The sequence below is a fragment of the Tiliqua scincoides genome, chromosome 3, assembly GCF_035046505.1.
Source record: "Tiliqua scincoides isolate rTilSci1 chromosome 3, rTilSci1.hap2, whole genome shotgun sequence".
Lineage (NCBI taxonomy): Eukaryota > Metazoa > Chordata > Lepidosauria > Squamata > Scincidae > Tiliqua > Tiliqua scincoides.
Window position 1 is genome coordinate 50,672,759 of NC_089823.1, and position 19,079 is coordinate 50,691,837.

Genomic DNA, 19,079 nt, shown 5'->3' on the forward strand with positions numbered 1-19,079 from the left:
GCTCCCAGCCCAGAGAGCAGGTGCCTTTTCCATCAGGTGATGGCAAATAGCCCCAAAGGGCTCTGCATTATTGCAAAGGCCTCTGGGCAGTCTCCACTTCTGATAGAAGGGTACTCACCTAGATAGTCACTAAAGTCATCAAAATAATGGGATAGTCTCCATAATTGAAGTCATACTGAACAAGATCATCCAAGCCTTGTTGTTCCCTATGGAGACGTGGATGTGGTCTTTTTGTTAATGTCTTGAACACCATGGTCTATTTGTGCTATCAAGCCTGGTAGTCAATTCCTGACACCTGAACAAAGGTGTTGTTCAGCATATATCCTTAAAAATAATTTTATCAAGAGATTCATTTCCTGCTGAAAAAATAGTTTTCTCTGTTTTTTGAATTTTCTCCCTTATCTTGATATTTATATTACAGCCTATTATCATAGCAAATTGTGTTACACTCACTGCTACCAATCATCATAATCACAGTACATATAATTTAAATAATATAATTAAGATGTTTACAACTAAATCATCTCAATACTCAAAAAGGAATTAGTTTACATATATGCACAATTGCCTTGCAATTTATCTAATTAAACATAGCACAATTCTATGCATATTTACTCAGAAGCAAGCCTCACTGAGTTGCATGGAACTTACTCCCAGGTAAGTGTTTCTCAGAATATATCCTTAGTCACTCTGATTTACAGTTTGCTTTGCAGGATGTGAGCTCTGATATGCACATATACCTGCAAGAACATTTGTACATCTGGACAGAGAACTTTGAGGCAAATGCTTACCTTTTTTTAAAGTAAAGGTTAAAACTGGAACATTCATGAGTACAGTCATGCCCTTGTATCCGTGGGGGTTCTGTTTTGGAACCCCCGCGGTTACCTGAAAACTCAGATACAGGTGAATGCCTGCTCCCCCCCTCCAGAGGCGAGGAGTTTAACAAATGCAACAGTTTAAAAAATGCAACCTAAAAGGGTCCTCTGAGCCTGGAAGTTCTTAAAAAAATCACTGGGAGCGATATTTTTAATGCCTTATAAGGCATTAGGAGGCCCGGTTGCACATGGGGGGGCTCCACTGACCCAATCTGCAGATTACTGAATCTGGGGATACAGGGAGCCCCCCTGTACTGTAATTATCTCCTGAACATTTACTTTTGGACTATAAAATATAAAGGTTGAGAAATTAGAGGACTGCTTGCAGTGTGTAGTGAAAATTGCATTTGATCAGGAGTCTATCACATATCTCAATCACATATACTTTCATTCCTTAGCGACATAGTTGCTCACGAGTAAATCCATGAGACTCATTATTGACAATCCAATCTTACCCTCTTCTTTATGGCAGCACCTTGCTGTCATAAAAGGACCAGTGCCTGACGGCTCACAGAGTACACTGCCACAAGGCCAATCTGAGCTGCTACCACAAAGCATCAGTGGCATTAGAGCTGTATTGCCATGGCCGCCAAACCAGATCAGTGCCAATAAATTGGTGGGAGCATTTTGTGGATAGGGGGAGTTTCTGGGGGAATTGGGAGAGGCAGGGAACAGGGTTGAGTGTGTGGATTTAGGCACACACAGAGCAAATCCTATCCCCTTGTTACAGCTTGTTCCTCCACCTTTCTCTCCTTGAACTTACACTGGCTATAATGCTGGTATAAGTCTGAGGAGACCCATAGGCTATCAGTGGACCTACCCTGACATAAGGGAATATAAATTCCTTTACTCTAAAGAGTCATCCTGATTGCCCCCTGCTGTTAGATTCAGAGCATGGCTGCATCAGTACCAGTGGCAGGGGATAGGATTGGGGCATGTGTGCTGAGAACATAGCCAAATTATAGAATTTGAATTATATTAGACACTATAATTATAACACCATAGAATTATAAAGACACTAATGGTGCAGAATTATATAGTCAGTTGTAGAATGCCTAATAATTAGGTACCATAGAAATCTAAATATAGTATTCAAGATTTCTAAATTTTCATTGAAGCTAAATTGGGAGATAATAATGTGGAGACTCTGGCAATAACTTATTTTTGTTATGTGGAATAAGTACTTGTTTCAAAAGTATTTCACACAATTTTTCTTTGTGTAATACAGATTATCTTATTATTAAAATGTTCTAACCAATGTATCTTTCATTGTCCTTTCTGTAATGAAAACAAAGAACTCTGTTGATATTGTAGACATTCGTGCTTCCAGCACTTGATATCCCAATGTTCATGTTCTGTTCGTAAAATAGCGTGTCCACCAGTAAGACATGAAGGCTATGGCACATTCGAAGCTACATTAAGAAACGGGGGCAGCTCTCTAGACCATCTGACTCTGTCCTTTGACTTTTATTGCATGGCCATTTATAAACGCAGACTCAATGTAATGGAATATTTGGTCTTATATACACTTCCTTCGGGGGGGGGGAATCTGCAAAATTAAGCTATTTAAAATTGCAGACATTACATACTGCTTGATAAAACTGCACATATGTCAAATGTGATAGTTGCTTTCTTAAAATCTGAAAGATGGCCTTTTATGCATTTAGAAGGCTTGAACACACAGTAAACTTAAGAAGACAGTCATCTGAAGCAAATCAGATTTGATAAAAGATACTTGCAAAATATGCGACTACTTCCTACATTACACAGTTAGGCAAAAATTGTGGGTAGATAGAGACCACCTTCACTGGTGAACCAAATCATTATTTGCCCTGTATTTTGTTCTCTCTGTGTAGAAACATTACTGCCCTCTATAAATCATAAACAGTACCAGAAGATGGCAGGAATTGGCACTTGAAAAATGACACAATCCCTAAGGAAGAATTCTGTTTAAGATAATATGTATGTAATAGAGATATGCACACAGTCTCCTCCTGTGCATGCATCTGGTGGGCCGCTGTGAGATACAGGAAGTTGGACTAAGTGGCTCCATGGCCTGATCCAGTAGGGCTCTTCTTATGTTCTTATTCAGAATTAAATCCCACTGTATTCAGTGAAAAGTTGAGTTAGTCCACACACTGGAGTGGCTTTAGTAGTGTATTTCAGAAATTAAACATTTTTAGATGCTTTTAGATGGTGAGAAGACCAGATCAGTGCTGTCTGTAGCAGTTCCTGTGTGTCTTACAACATGGTGTCTTACTTTCCATGGTGAAATAGGTTTTGCATATGTAGGTATTTTCATCAGCCCATTTCACTATGAACTGAAGGAAAATTCACTTTGTAGTAACTTCACAGTACTTAAAAAATAGTTGTGCAAATGCTCCTTCTCTTGTAACTTATGTTAAGCATATGCTTAATTACTTTTCTAGATCTTGCATCATAGGTGTCCATCGATCTAACATGTGTTGAGTACTGAAGTTGATTTACAGTTGGTTTACAACATGCAACTTGGCACAACTAAAACATTTTTTGTTCAGTATCCACCCTGTTGTCCTTAATGGTTATCCCCACTAGCATATATTATGAAATAAATGGCTCTTAAATATACTACCTAACTATTTAGCATGTGTTTTTTAATTGTCTAGTTTTTGCATAATTGAATTATGGCATCCTGAATGCAGCCAGATTCAAGAGTGGTGATATGATAACCACATCGTACATCCATTTTGTTTTCATACCACATATGGAGCTTGTCCTATATATGGTATACTTGATCATGAACTCATGTTTCCTTTGCCTAATGAATTTTGACAGGTGGAATATTATTTTCTCAGTGAGTTTTATTGAAGGTTAGTATATTGGAGGTGTTTACCAACTAATTATGAAAGTGTACTCATGCTTAACAGTAGTAATTTTTAATCTCTTCCTAAAAGGCTAAAACCAAATGAAAGCACTGAAGGACTTAAGATATGCAGATCATCCCTTTAAAAATCCGAATGCTTTGGCATTTACCACAAATAAGTCAAATATTATGTAAATTATTCTGTACTCATTCATTGAAATTATGGATAGTTTTTTTCTTTTTTTGAAAATGTATAGCTTTTTATTCTGTGTTGCATGTTTATATAATACATGGTGAGTAAAGTTGGTATACATAAGCAAATGTATGGGTATTCTGTATGGTATAATGTATACAATTTTATGGGTATTCTGTAATTTAGAAATACACAAGTTCAATAATTTTCTTTTAGTGATTATACCATTCTTTGCTTTTTTAAATAACCATAATCGCTTATAGATTCTGAAGTGGAAAGTTACAGTTTAAATTTACAAAAGTTGAGTTTTCCATTTTCAGTTACACTTTTGACCCTTTCTGATTTTGAATAATATTAAAAATAGCCTTGAAGTAAATGAAGGTAATATGCTGAATATTTACATTGTGAATGGCATTACTGGAAATTGCTAATAATGATAACTCAAATGGAGTCTTTAAAAAAATCAGTCTAGAGGTTTAGCACATTTAGCATTATATTATAGGTGCTCTGTTACATCTTCTGAGAGCTTGATATATATTGGCTAGACACATTTTGCCCAGCATTGTGTCTCATTCTTCTCTGAGTTGAGATCCTAAACAAATTGGTGTCCAGAAAAGTTATGTTTCATACATGTGTTCCCATAGGAGCTCATGAAGTTGTGACTTAGGGTGATACACACACAGTTGTAGAGTCTGGTATGGGTGAGGCATGGAAGCAATCTATAGACTCATCGCCATGTCATCACCCCACATATGTTAACATAATATATGAAGTGGAGCCCATATAAGTATGTCAGAGCCCAATCCTGAGCTCGGCGTGCCAGCCCACCGCTGGCATTCACTGTTGCAAATGTGCTATAAGGCACATTTGTGGACCCTAGCACCAGTGCTCTCCCAGTGCTAGCCCAGCACTGGGCTAGCACTAGGCGAGCGCTGGAACTCTGCCGTTCAGCGGTCATGCAGACCACTGAGCAGCGGAGAGGTAGGTGGACATGGGGGGGGGAGGTGGGGAGGAGGCATTCTGGGGGGGAGGGGGAAGGCAGAAGGAGGGCAGGGAGACAGCAGAAGGAGGGCAGGGAGACTGCAGGGAGGAGGCATTCTGGGGGGGAAGGAGCAGGGTAGGAGGAAGGCCACCAGATCCAGAGCCTCGGTGCGAGGCCCTTGATTCTACGCCAACCTTCAGGTCGCTGTAGAATCAAGTAGCCCCATTGTGGGGCTACTCACTTTCCTGGGGGAAGGGGACTAAAGTCCCCTTCTCCTGAGGAGCCACCGGCAGCTACCTGGAGTTTGGCAGCCATTTTTTGTGCTGCTGCAGCCCCACATGTTGGGCAGCTCAGGATTGGGCTGTCAGTAAGCTTCTAGGCCCCATTACAGATAATGCCATTCACAAAAAGGATTGACAGAATCAGAAATCTAGAAAGAACTTAGAAGTAATTTAGTTTGAAATTGTATCCTAAGGTAAGGTGTACATTAGCTCATGTCATCCAGATTGTGGTTCACAGCAAGCAGTAGAAATACCCAGTATGATGTGTCAGGGGTTCCCGCAGGCAAGAATTCTCTTACTAGGACAATCTGTCCATTAATACTTTAAAAAGGGTAGACTATTATGTGACTATGGCCTATGTTTGCTGTACAGAAGAATTCTATGTTGGAGAGAAGACACTTGTGTCATATGTTACAGAATATGTACAGTTGGTTTGAACATGAGCTGGAAGCTTATTTCTGTATCTCATCACACAAAGATATTCTATGTTAGAGTTGTGTGAGTGTGTGTGACTGTCAGGAACCATAATCTTTCTCCATTGCTATGAGTTGCTGCAGCCTACAGCCTGGGGGAAGTAAGAGGGGCAGTATGGAAAAGTTCATTACGGGTTACAAGTCATAGTAGGTATGTACAGGCTCTTAGTTTTAGAGGCAGGCTAAATCTGATTGCCAGATGCAGGGAAGGGCACCGGGACACAGGTTGTGTCTGTTGTCTTGTGTGTTCCCTAGGGCAGTTGGTGGGCCACTGTGAAATCAGGCCAAAGTGAAACCAGCTTCCCTGGAAGCTGGACTAGATGGGCCTTTGGCCTGATTTAGCAGGGCTCTTCTTATGTTCTTATGAAGGTTCACCGGCATGGGTGCTTTTGGTAGGGATTGATTCTGCCATGCTTCTGCAGGGAATATAGTAAAGCTAAACATTTTGAATGGATTCAAGGAAAAAATAGTTCCTTATTTTGAAGACAGTTTTACTGGAGTCCATTCTGAATCTGGAGTGATGGAGGACTTTCCCATCTGTAATTTTACCTACCTGTAGGTTCAGTTCCATCTTTCTGTGTCAGCATCCTTATCAAGATACCCTTTGGTCATACACATATATATGTTGTGAACAGCAAATGTTGGGGGAAAATCACTCTTGTCTGTACTGAAATGGGGAAAAAACCAGACGAGTTTGCTTTATCCAGCAAAACAGACCATTTTTTACCTTACTGATCTGTCTGGATATATTGAATAGCTATTCTTCACTTCTTACTTACGGGAAGTGTAATTGCCTCGAACATAGAAAGTGATTATGAAAATTGCTCCTAGATTAGGAAATGAAGAGAGCATCCTAATACATTTTCATTCCATTTCCCAGCATGTAGTATGTAGTGGACAATCATTTCACCTGTTTCAGCAGGTTGGGGGTTCACACTGCACTGAATATGATCCCATCACTCTGCTCAGCAGGGAGATGGATCCTTTTCACACTTTAGTACATCTCTTGTATCTCCTTGATTTTTCATGCTTCATATCTCCTGGTTTAGAATTGAGCTTTGTAGCTAAAAGGAGCAATATATGCAATCAGCCCTTTGTCTCATGCTGTTTTTGGTATATCCTGAACGTGTTTGTGCTTTCAATAGTAACATTTTGATAACTAGGTGCTACTAGACTTAAAAAAAAATCATTTTACATTCTATTTCATTTTATGTTTGGTTTTATTTATTCCATGTTTTCTTTTGTTTTTGTTTTTAGTTGTATCTGGTAAGTTGAAATTTTATTGGCCATCTTCTAATCATCGTTATCCCTGTGACTGGAACTCCTCTCCCCCATTTCATCCATACCCTTCCATATCCGCCAACAAATCAGCTTTCATCTTTCACTTGTAATTGACTGGACAGACTGCAAAGGGCAGATTCTGCATGACGTATGGGTAATTTTTGTGGCAAGCAGCAAAGGTAATGGGTTGCTTATTTTTTCTGTTTTAATTGTTGTAATATTGAACTAAAATTTTATTTTTAATGTTTTCATTCAGCTGTAGCTTAATGTGTTTGATTCTTCTCTTTTAAAAAATCCAGATAATGTGCATTTTTTTTAAAGATATGCAATGACATGCCTCATATATGATGACATGCTTTGACCATACTTGCTCAAAGTAATTGAAAGGTTTTTAATAAATACTTCATATTTCAGACCCACTATTCATTAGATGAACAAGATTTCCACCTTTTGCATTACTTTCTGCAGGTTTAAAATTAACATAAGAACTACTAGAATTACAGACCTTAAAGTACTGAATATGAAGATTTGTTGCTTAAAGTTTTAATCATAAATTGAAATTTGCTATGAGGTTGAAGGCAAGCTGTGGAGACAAACTATCATCTCAAATTTGATGGGAAAAGATTGCTTCTTCTTCCAGTTTTATTCAAATTGAGTATTTTATGGTGAAACAACTATGATTTTCCTTCTATAAGTAGGAACCAATGATGAGACTTGATCATGCTTTTAAGTCTGGGTCTTTTGCAGTTCTGATGGGATTTGATCTTGTTCACCTGTTAAATTAGTTTGTGTGTAATGTGAATAAGGCTACTTACAGCCTAATCCTACCTATTCCCTACCCTGCTGATGCAGCTATGCCACCAAAGTGTGTGCTTCATCCTGTGGGGGGAGGAGAGTCCCAGAAATCACCTCCAGGTAAGGTAAGGGAACATTTCTTCCCTTACCTAGGGCCAAGCATCTGGAGTCAGAATGGGTCTACTCAGACCTGTGCCAGTGATTTAGCTGGTGCAAGTCTGAGTAGACCACAATGCAGATTGATGCCTGGAAGGAGGTGTAGGATATCACCAGTACCTCTACTGCTGATACCACCCTCATTATTCCCCTGTTGTGCCCCAGTCTCTGCCCTGTTCCCCTCCCTCTCTGCCCTGTTCTGGCTGCTCTCTGCCTGCCTGCCTGATGCCCCACTGCCATTGGACTCACCTTTCTGGGTCAAGTTGGTGTCCTCCTTTACTGCAGGCTATTGCAGCAGTTCCCTTAATGTGGCTGCTGGCAACATGCTGTGTGTAGCTGCCATTTTATGACACAAGAACTGTGATCTGCTGTTGTAAACCCCTCCCTGCACCAGCCCAATTCTGCTTAGGGTTGGGCCATTAACTAATGTATAATGTCGTAGTGCGTGCCTATGTTGCCAGTTCCCTAATACGATGAAAAAATGCATTACAGCTAATGCTTGTTAACAAAGATGCTTTGTCCATTAAATTACGTTATTATTTCACACATAAGATAAATTATGCCATGTCTTCAGTATTCTCAGAAGAAATCTAAATAAGGTATGTGTAAGGTGTACATATATTTAATGGACTGATTAATAAATGATTCATCAAATATAAAACATTCCATGGTCGTGTAACTCTTATAATAGCTGCATATATATGTACCAAATATACATATACATACACACACATATAAATATACATATGTATACATGTGTTCACACACATATCTCTGTGTGTGTGTGTGTGTGTGTGTGTGTGTGTGTGTGTGTGTGTGTACACGTACACATGTATGTACCGGTGGTCTCTAACTTTCAACTGCTATGCCATTCTGTGGGTTCTGCAAAGGTGCTGTGGGTATAGCACCTGACTGTTGTTCAGTGAACTCGAAAGCACTTTACATTATTCTTTTGATACCTGCTAATATTATTCTAACAGTGCTTCAAGGGTAGTGCAAATAGTTGATAAAGAGACATGGCAGCTGTGTCAGCATAATGAAAGACTACCAAACTGGCATGTTGAGAACATGGATGCTGATCTTTACAGATTTGTGCAGAAATATTTATTATTGAACTTCATACACCCACTATACCATTCCATGGCATTTATTTGGCTACCACAAAATTGCTGGAAATTGAATACAGGTGATGGTTAAATCCAAGTTGCTTTAATTCAGTTCTTAATTAGAGATCTCAGCATAATAAGGAAAGGGAACGTCTTTAAAGTATGTTGGAACCAAGCTGTTTGGATAAATGCTGATGTTCTCCTGGATCAGAGTTGATGATGATCACCTGTTACAGAGGCATGATTGAGGGATATTAATCCTGAATTTCAGAGGAAGTCTATAATCTGTTTATGAAAAGCTTGAGCCTTTGTGTGACCGGGGGAGACATGATGCTGGTAGGTGGTCCCTATCTGAGCACAAATTCTACTAATTATTATAATTTCAGCTGTTTAGATTCAGTTGTCTGCAGTTTACAAAAGTCCAGTCATCACCACCAAACACATTCACTTTAAGACTACTTCTTTGCAATAGTGCCTTATGTTGTTAACAGACACTCTGTAAAGCTTCTGAATCAGTCTGTAGCATAAATTCAGAAAACACATTTTGCTGCCACAATGATGAAAGGCATGTTTTCCCTTTACCTAGTGTGAGATCTACAAGAAACTGGCCCAGCCCAAGAAGTCCCCTTGAAACCAATTATGGTTTGAGGAAATCAGACTTTGAAAGCTTACCAAAATTATGATGGTTTAGGAGCCATTCATTTATTGCTGGTATTCAAACAATGTCTGAATTTGTTCTTGTAGATAATGTTTTTCTGTAGATCCCATCATAATATAATTATGCAATGTCACTGCATGCTGAAACAAAAAAAAAACTTCTCTGTATGTTTCTTAGAAGAACATGAAACTAGACTGAATTTAGATATACTGGCAAAGCCTGTGTTTTTGTGAATTTAGATAGACTGGCAAAGCCTGCTCCTCTCTACATATTGCGGAGATTAGATACTGTTGCTTTTGGTTAATGGAAAACTATAGTTGCATGTGAATGCAGATTAGAAGTGGATATTTCTAAACCTCTCCCTTTGCATGGAGGGAAGGGAAGAAGATGAGGGAGCATGTGGTGTTATGCACATGTTGGCAAACTAAGGGTTCGCCATTATCTTTGAATGCACTTTTCTAGGCAGATTTTTATGTTTCCTTAGCATTAATGTTGCATGCAATCCAAACTATATAATGTGTTTTTTAAGTAGTGATGATCACAGCTGTGAAAATCCTAGACTAACATTGAGGTGTTATTGTGACTTTTTGTACAGTAACAGTAAGGAAGGGGGTAAAATCATTAGTCTTTCAGGAGGTCAATGAATTAAGGATCTGAAAAGTATAAAATAATTAAGATCTCTTATTTAAGCCATGTCTTTTGAAGCATAAGAGGGAAAGCTCAAACAGAGATATATTTTAAAGGAATCTTTTGTTATAGTGTAGTTCAGTAACTGTGCCTAATACACTCAACTGTCATAGTGTAATGTAACTGACATAATTTTTGACGTTCTATTTACTGCTAGATGAAGTGGCCATTTAAGTCTGTATAAATCAAACAGTTTGGACAATGCTGGCAGTATTTATAATGTCACGATGAGCAGATGTTTCAAATTTGCCTTCATTTACATATATATTTTGTTTGAACATGCCCTTGCCTATGTAAATGAAGGAGGTATTCCGCTTCACTGTTGCTTTAAATTCATTCCTCTTCAGTAATTGCATTGAAGATTTTTAAATGGTTATAATTTACACAGTAGCAATCCTGGAGCTTTTGAGTTAAATTGAAAAATTTTTGAGCACCCCAGCCTACATCAAAATCAAGCCTCTTATGGAAGCAATTAAATGACTCCTAAACTACAGTAAATCAAAGATGATGACTTTTGTGTACCTAAACCCTGAATTTGCAATCATTTTAGTGGTTTTTACAGTAAGAGGTTAGTAGTGCAGCATGTGAATGAGGGTTTTTTTTTGGGGGGGGGGGTTGCTGTCACCTATGGAAATGCTTCTTTTTTAAAGAAGCATACACCCATAGAGTAGTTTTTCAAGAATCTTCACTGAAGGCAAATTAGGCTTTGTGACTTCAGACAAAAGACTATTCAGCTATGGTTCTTTAAAAAAAAAAAAAAAAAAAGGTGTGCTTATAAACACCTGGGGCACCAGACTTAGTTAAACCATGCCAGTGTTGGACCTGAACACCATATTCTGTATGTAGAAGGGGACCTCTCTTTATGCAAATACAATGCGATATGTTTCTATGTAACATGAAGCCTGTCCCCTTGATTACAAATGGATCCTTCTAATTCTACAGTACCTTCTTTGTTTTTTCTCTTCAGAGCCACCACATTTTGTTGTGAAACCTCGTGACCAGGTGGCTGCACTGGGCAGAACAGTGACTTTTCAGTGTGAAGCCACGGGAAACCCTCAACCAGCAATATTTTGGCGCAGAGAAGGAAGTCAGGTAAAAATACTAGTGAAACGTTGTCAGCATCCAATTTGGCAACATCCAAGCTATATGGGCACCTTGTTAGTCTTTGGGGTGTCTAGCACTCACATTCTGGAAACCCTTATGGTGTGCCTTCATGCTTTCCTTAGTTCTTGCCAAAGAGTATATGTACATTCTGTGTATATGTACATTCTGCATGTCGAAAAGCAGCACATAAATATTGTTAATAAAAATATTCTTAAAACTCCAGCCTGTTTGTTTAAATTTGGCCAGAATATGCATTCTGACCTGTACCTAGAATTTTCTATTCCTAAATAGCTGCATGTGGCCCACCCCTAACTCCAATTCCATTCTCCCACAGATGTTTACCCAGTAGCTTTCAGGCTGCAGAACATAGATTATGTATGTATTGAGGTCAAATTTAAATAATTTCTTTTTTAAAAAAATAGTATATGGCCCAAGACTAAATCTTAAATCAAGCTGTTGGCCATCTACCTTTATTGAACAGTTGCCAATGTGCAGCAGGAAAATGAGAAGGAAAAGATCATTGATAAGGATCTGTTAGTACTTATGGTGTAATGAAAGATGGGTATATCCTGTTTGTTTTGGTAATTTCAGGGACATAAATTGTAATCAGAAGGGGAAAGCACTAAAATGCTTCTTTGTGAAATATAAGAAGTTAAAGTATTTTTTTAGTCAGGAACAGAAAACTGGATCAGGTGTTTGATACTCTATATATGAGAAATTGAGTTCAGACTTTCATGACTACAGCTTCTAATGTGTTACCACAGCAAGTGTAACAAGCATTTGTCATTACAAGGCTTTTATAATGATATGTAAAACTGGTGACAAAAGCTGGAAATTCAATGAGCTACTTTAAATGTGCAGAATATTGTGGAGTGTAGGCCTTTTTTCTATTTTGCTTATAATACCTCTTAGTTTCAAAACTGGTTTGTCATTCATTTGTGGGGGGAGGCAGGGAGATTGGTGTATAAAAAAACATACAGATATAACCTAATTATCCACAGATTTTTTTTACCTGCAGTTTTATCTCAGCGCAATGAAAAGGGCCTTTAATTTAAAGCAAAAAAGTCATTTAACAGTAGCCTTGTTAATGGGGGAGAGGGCAGCCAGCAGACAATCCATCAATCATTCTCTCTCCAGGTGCTTAGAATAGCTTCCTTCTGCGGCAAGCAACCCCTTCCTTCCCCCTGAGCAGTGAGAGAATGCAGGTGATTATTACCTCCTTGCTCCCAGATGAAGGGAGGGGTTGCTGCCTCGGAGTGAAACCTTTCTAAGTGTCTGGAGAGAGAATGATTGATTCTGCCTGAAGGTCTGCCTGATGGGTCTATTGTGCATTACAAAGGTCAGTGAGGCTGTTTTTAAACCACTGAGCAAAGGGACATTGTTTTTTAAATGAATTTCCTTTAACACAATTTTTGGTATCCACATGGGTGCTGGGAATGGAACCCTCCTGGATACATGTACTCAACCTGTACAAAATCCTTTTGGTATACAGGAGACCTGTGCATGCCATTTATGCAGTGCAAGAAGCAGAAAATTATTGCTATTGCTAAGGGGAATGATAGGGAAAATTTAAAAAATTAAATCTTTTTTCTTTCTTATTCTAATTTGCAGATGCAATGTTTTTATAGAGTACATTGGTAGCATTTTGCAAATGTCTTCAACAAAATACATGCTACAACAATGTAATGACCACATATTAGCAATTATAATTCATATATTTGCATTCTTATTATTTTGTTAGTTTTGAATGCATATGACTAATCATTGTATGTTACAGTTCTTTGTACACTCAGAATTTTAAATGTCTAGTAGAATGCTAATTGATTTGCTGCTTGAACCTTTGCAAGTTAAGGAAAAAATAGTTCCACAAAAATACCTTCAATGTAATATGCTACCCTTTTTCATGGGGAATTCATATTGAAACCGATGTTTTACCATATAATCCCCAAATAACCTCAACGTCTATGTTCTCTCAACATCACTTTCTTAGCTGAAAATGTCTCTCAGAATTAGACTATAACACACTAGAATAAGATCAAGCTTATAGGGTATTCTGAATATTAAATGCACATATATATGAAGATAATCAGTCACTCTGCTTTTTACACTTTTCCTGCTCTGATTACATGTTTCAGAACCTGCTCTTTTCATACCAACCTCCTCAGTCTTCCAGCCGGTTCTCTGTCTCACAAACTGGTGACCTCACTATTACAAGTGTCCAGCGATCTGATGTTGGATATTATATCTGCCAGACTTTAAATGTTGCAGGAAGCATAACAACAAAAGCATACTTGGAAGTAACTGATGGTAATGTATATAAAAAAATTTATTTTATTTTTTATATAAATTTTTATACCACCCCTTCCTCCAAGGAGTTCTGGGTGGTGTACATGGTTCCTTTCCATCCTTTGTCTTCACCCTGTGAGATAGGTGAGACAAAGAGATAGTGTCTGGCCCAAGGTACCCAGGAAGTTTCATGGCTGAGCAGGGATTTGAACCTGGATCTTCTAGGTTTAAGTTTAACATCAGAACCACTACACCATCCTGGCTCTCTTAATTTTATGTTGCTAACATGAGGTGCAATTTGTTAGAAAGGAAAGGGGAAAATATGTGAAAATCGTGACTGTCTCCCCTTGCACAAATGATAGATCACCACATGAAAGGATGAGTTTGGATACAACCCATAAGTATAGCAAAACAGAAGGTAAATATCCATTGGGTTTTGTTTTTTTTTCTCACACAGCTATGGATAGCTGTGATATAGTTGTAACATAACTGTGAAAAGTATTTTAAACACCAAAGCAAAGTAGTTTAGAGAATTCGTAAGCAAGCAATGCAACAGCAGATGGAAAATATTATAGAGTAACTGTGAGTTAAGTCAGAATTCAGTATACCTGACAATGATGCACAATTTGAAGATTATGGCAGGGAACTATTTCAAACTCTCACAAGAATGAAAGAAAATAAAGATTATAAGAACTTAAGAACAGCCACACTGGATCAGGCTATAGGCCCAGCTAGTCCAGCTTCCTGTGTCTCACAGCGGCCCACCAAATGCCCCAGGGAGCACACCTGATAACAGGAGACCTGCATCCTGGTGCCCTCCCTTGTATCTGGCATTCTGACATAGGCTATTTCTAAATTTCAGCAATTTCAGGAGGTTGCACATACACATCATGGCTTGTAAACCTTAATGGATTTATCCTCCAGAAATTTGTCCAATCCCCTTTTAATGGCATCCAGGCCAGATGCCATCACCACATCCTGTGGCAAGGAGTTCCATAGACCAACCACACGCTGAGTAAATAAATATTTTCTTTTGTCTGTCCTAACTCTCCCAACACTCAATTTTAGTGGATGTCCCCTGGTTTTGGTGTTGTGTGAGAGGGTAAAGAGCATCTCTCTATCCACTCTGTCCATCCCCTGCATAATTTTGTATGTCTCAATCATGTTCCCCTTCAGGCGTCTCTTTTCTAGGCTGAAGAGGCCCAAATGCCATAGCCTTTCCTCATAAGGAAGGTGCCCCTGCCCAGCAATCATTTTAGTCACTCTCTTTTGCACCTTTTCCATTTCCACTATGTCCTTTTTGAAATGTGGCTACCAGAACTGAATGCAATACTCTAGGTGTGGCCTTACCATCAATTTGTACAATGGCATTATAATATTAGCCATATATATATAATATTAGCTGTTCTGTTCTCAATACCTTCTCTAATGATCCCAAGCATAGAATTGGCCTTCTTCACTACCACCACACATTGGGTCGACACTTTCATCGAACTGTCCATCACTACCCCAGGATCTCTCGCCTGATCCGTCACAGACAGCTCAGAACCCATTAGCCTATATGTGAAGTTTTGATTTTTTTGCCCCAATGTGCATGACGTTACACTTACTTACATTGAAACGCATTTTGCTGCCCATTCTGCCAGTTTGGAGAGATCCTTCTGGAGCTCCTCAGAATTAATTAGCACACAGAATTAATTAGCACACAGCAATGTATCTCATTAAATTTTGTTAAAAATACATGTAAGGCTAAATATTCAGAGATGCCTTGGGCATTTGCTCTGGCATAGGAAAGGCAGGATATAAATAAATAGATAAATAAATGACAGTTGATGGCTCGACGCAGATCCATGGATGAAAAATTCTCAGATATACAGGTTCCACCTGTATTTAAAAAATAAATTACTAAGTTAATCATTTGCTTCACACATACAACACAATTAACAAATTAGGAATGCCGTTATATGATGTTTCACTTGACTTAAGGAGGAACCATAGTTCAGTAGAAGAGTATCTGTTTTGTGTGCGAAGGTTTCAAGTTCCATCCATTTCATCTCCAGGTACAGTAGAGAAATATTTCTGAAACCTTGAAGAGCCAGTGTCTGTCAATGTCAACCATACTAAACTAGATGACCCAATAGTTTGAGTATAAGGCACCTTCCTATGTTCTTACAATTTAATATTGTTCTTAGAATACTGAAACTTTGGCATGAAAGAGGAATTAGTGAGAAATCCTTGTGAAAGATAATTGCTCAACTCCATATATGATGTCACCAATCACTAAATCTGAGTAAAGCAAGCTAGAAAACTGAAGCAGCAAAAAGACTACAGTCAGTGGTGTTGCTAGGAGGTGTAGGGATTGCAGACTGCACCAGGTAACATACTCAGGGGAGGTGACACCACTACTAGCCAAAATTGTGAAATCCTGGTATTTTGAATTATACCATCATGTTATATATTTTGTGATGCAGAATTTCATGTAGAATGCAGTGAAACAAACTGTGTTGAATTATCTTTATTCTGTCTAAGGTTATGACCAGATAGGAAAACACAACTACCTTATGTTACAAAAAGTGGATTTTCATAAATCAAAACTCTGGTTGTTCCAATAGCCAATGAGGTGTTATGACACAGCAGTGAACCAATAAGGTTTTAGCATGAGTCAGCTCTCATTTCCATTTATCAGAACTAATATTAGAACTCTTATTCTGTTGTGGGAGTGTCATCAAGCTGGCCACTGGTTTGTGGTTGGTTACTGATTTGTTGGGTAATCTGCACAGTTGTATATCTATATAAATAAAGTTGTATAGAAGGTTATAATGGAGGTGACACCAACCTTAGTGATGCCTCTGCATTTACGCTGTGCATATGATATTGTAATTAATTCTGTATGGTCTGGTACAGGAGCAATTCCATCATGGGGTTGATGCGATGAGCTCTTGCACTGGGTGACACAAACTGTAATAACACCTCTGGCTACTGGCTACTCTGGCGCTCTGTTCTCAAACATCTGCTGAATTGTTGCCTTCCTCTCCGAGTTCCTAGTTTGCTATATGAAAATCCTGAACTTCTACCTCTCTAAAAACTTTGACCTGCTACTTGGTGGGGTTTAACTAGAAAGATAGTGAGAACACCAGGGAGATTCTAATATACACATCACCTTTCTCCTCTTTAAAAGAAGTATGCCGTAGATATTATTTTATGTTCTGTAGCTGAAAATCATATAATGGTCTCCTGAATAATGCATACCTTCTATTTTAATTACTTAATTATCTTTAGATTATTTTAAAGCCCAAGGGGACTGCTGTTGCTTAGATGATTAGGAAACTACTTCCAGTTGCAAAAATCTTTTTTTGCCCCTCTCTGTTGTTTCTTCTGGCAGTGATTGCAGACCGGCCTCCTCCTGTAATTCGACAGGGTCCTGTGAATCAGACAGTAGCTGTGGATGGAACTTTGGTGCTCAGCTGTGTGGCTGCAGGCACTCTAATGCCCACGATTCTCTGGAGGAAAGACGGCATCCTCCTATCCACCCAAGATTCCCGAATAAAGCAGCTGGAAACAGGCACATTACAAATTCGCTATGCCAAGGTAGCCTGCACAGTTCTTTCTCTTTTTTTTTCCATTTTGCTTGTCTTTGGTTTTTTGCCTCTGGGCCCTCAATGTTGCAATCTCTAATTTTTGAATTAATGAAATGTTAAATAACTATATTAATATCATCTTTATGTGATGCTTTGCGTCTTCAGAGAGCTTATTCTGCATTCCCAAAGTACCGCAGATTATAATAGAGCCTCTGGCAAGTTATTTCAGATTTCATAAGTAAAGTTCTCCTGAGGAGAATTAATTTAGAAAACCGTTTTTCATGAGAGGTGGGCTGGTGGCGAAATAATACCTGTAAATGTACACAAACTTCAGAAATGCAGGTTTTATAAACTTGCATCAGGATTCCACAGTAACTATTAAAGTGTGTGAACAGTTCAGTGGCTATACTTCTGTACCTGTAGCTATCTCTATTGTTATTCCTGACTTTCCTCTCTGTTCTTTTCATAATGTGCATATTCATACGCAGTATTAATATGATCTATAAATATAATCATATTAAGGTAAGCAAATATCAAGGTGAGTTGCTAAGGATTTGAAGAAGCATGATTGGTCCATGCATTCTTCCTGGGAGACAAGTTGCAGCAAAATGGTTTGCATCTTTACACACCTGCTCTTACTTGCTGGTTGTTTTGCCTCAGGGTAAATTGCTTCATAAAGCTAGACCAAATGTAAAGACATCCTGCTATTATGATACGTTAACCCAAAACCAGTCCATGGAACTTGTCATGCTAGCACAAAATTTGTATTGTTGCTGATTTTTTAAAAAAACATTTAATTTGACCTTTGAAAGTAGTTTAACATCTGGTTATTTTGTGTATAGGTTTAGTAATAACTTCAGGTGGGCTTTGTCTCGTGTTCATGCTCAGATGATGGTAGTTTAAACTGTCATTTTATTGCCATGTTATCATATTTAATTGTAGTCTTAAAGGCTCTGACATGCCTTATAAAGGCCTCAGATGTCACTTTCAGTTTTCCCCTGAAAAGCAGAAGTTGCCTCTGCTTTGGAACACCCTCTGGAGCGTTCACGTCACACCAAGCCCACGGGTTCAGGACCCGTGGATAATCAAGTCCATGGGGCCCGAATCCATGGATAACAAGGACCTACTGTAAGGACCTTGCAAACCAAAATGTTTGTTCATGATTTTCCCCCTTTAAGCTCATATGTGAATACTGTACAATGTTGCATTCCATTTACAGCCTCAGACACTGGATTCACACCTCACTTTCCTTTGCAAAAGTTGGTATTCTTTACAGTTTTTCTGCTATGTTAAATCCTAACAGTTTCAGGATGATCTCTGCATTTTAAGAGAGTGCCTGATTTTCTCATAGCTTTGTGTTCTAAATTGAAACCCCCCCCCCAAAAAAAAAATCATTCAACATCCTCTCCTCCAGCAAATTGTGTTCTCTCTCTCTCTCTCTCTCTCTCTCTCTCTCTCTCTCTCTCTCTGGGAAGTGCTACCTCCAAACTATTTATTAATGATGATAATAGCTTAACAGAGCTAGTAGAAACAGCCACTTCCCCATGGGAGGCTGGAAAGCAGAAATTGTCATAACCATGAAATTTAGCTTCTATACCGTATAGCTGAGTAGAGATTTTTCAGCTTCTTGCTGCCCAGTCCTATCCCCTGCTATGGTATAGCATGCAGCCACATGGAGGCTGTGCTGACTTCTGTGGTAGCAAAATATTTTCTATTTACTACCCAGTAGGTTGCCCTCTGTCTATAAGTCTCCTTGGACATATGCCACTATATAGCTAGTGC

General features: G+C 38.7%; 1 protein-coding gene across 4 annotated transcripts in view; it reads left to right on the plus strand.

Annotated features, from left to right (window-relative positions):
• The window catches only part of ROBO1 (roundabout guidance receptor 1), a 699,165-nt gene that overhangs the window by 610,564 nt on the left and 69,522 nt on the right, over positions 1-19,079 (plus strand). For all 4 annotated transcript variants that reach the window (XM_066622672.1, XM_066622669.1, XM_066622671.1 and 1 more), the window contains 3 exons: positions 11,297-11,421; positions 13,569-13,740; positions 17,102-17,307. In XM_066622672.1, coding sequence (XP_066478769.1) covers positions 11,297-11,421; positions 13,569-13,740; positions 17,102-17,307 — 503 coding nt within the window. The remainder of the gene's footprint in view (positions 1-11,296; positions 11,422-13,568; positions 13,741-17,101; positions 17,308-19,079) is intronic.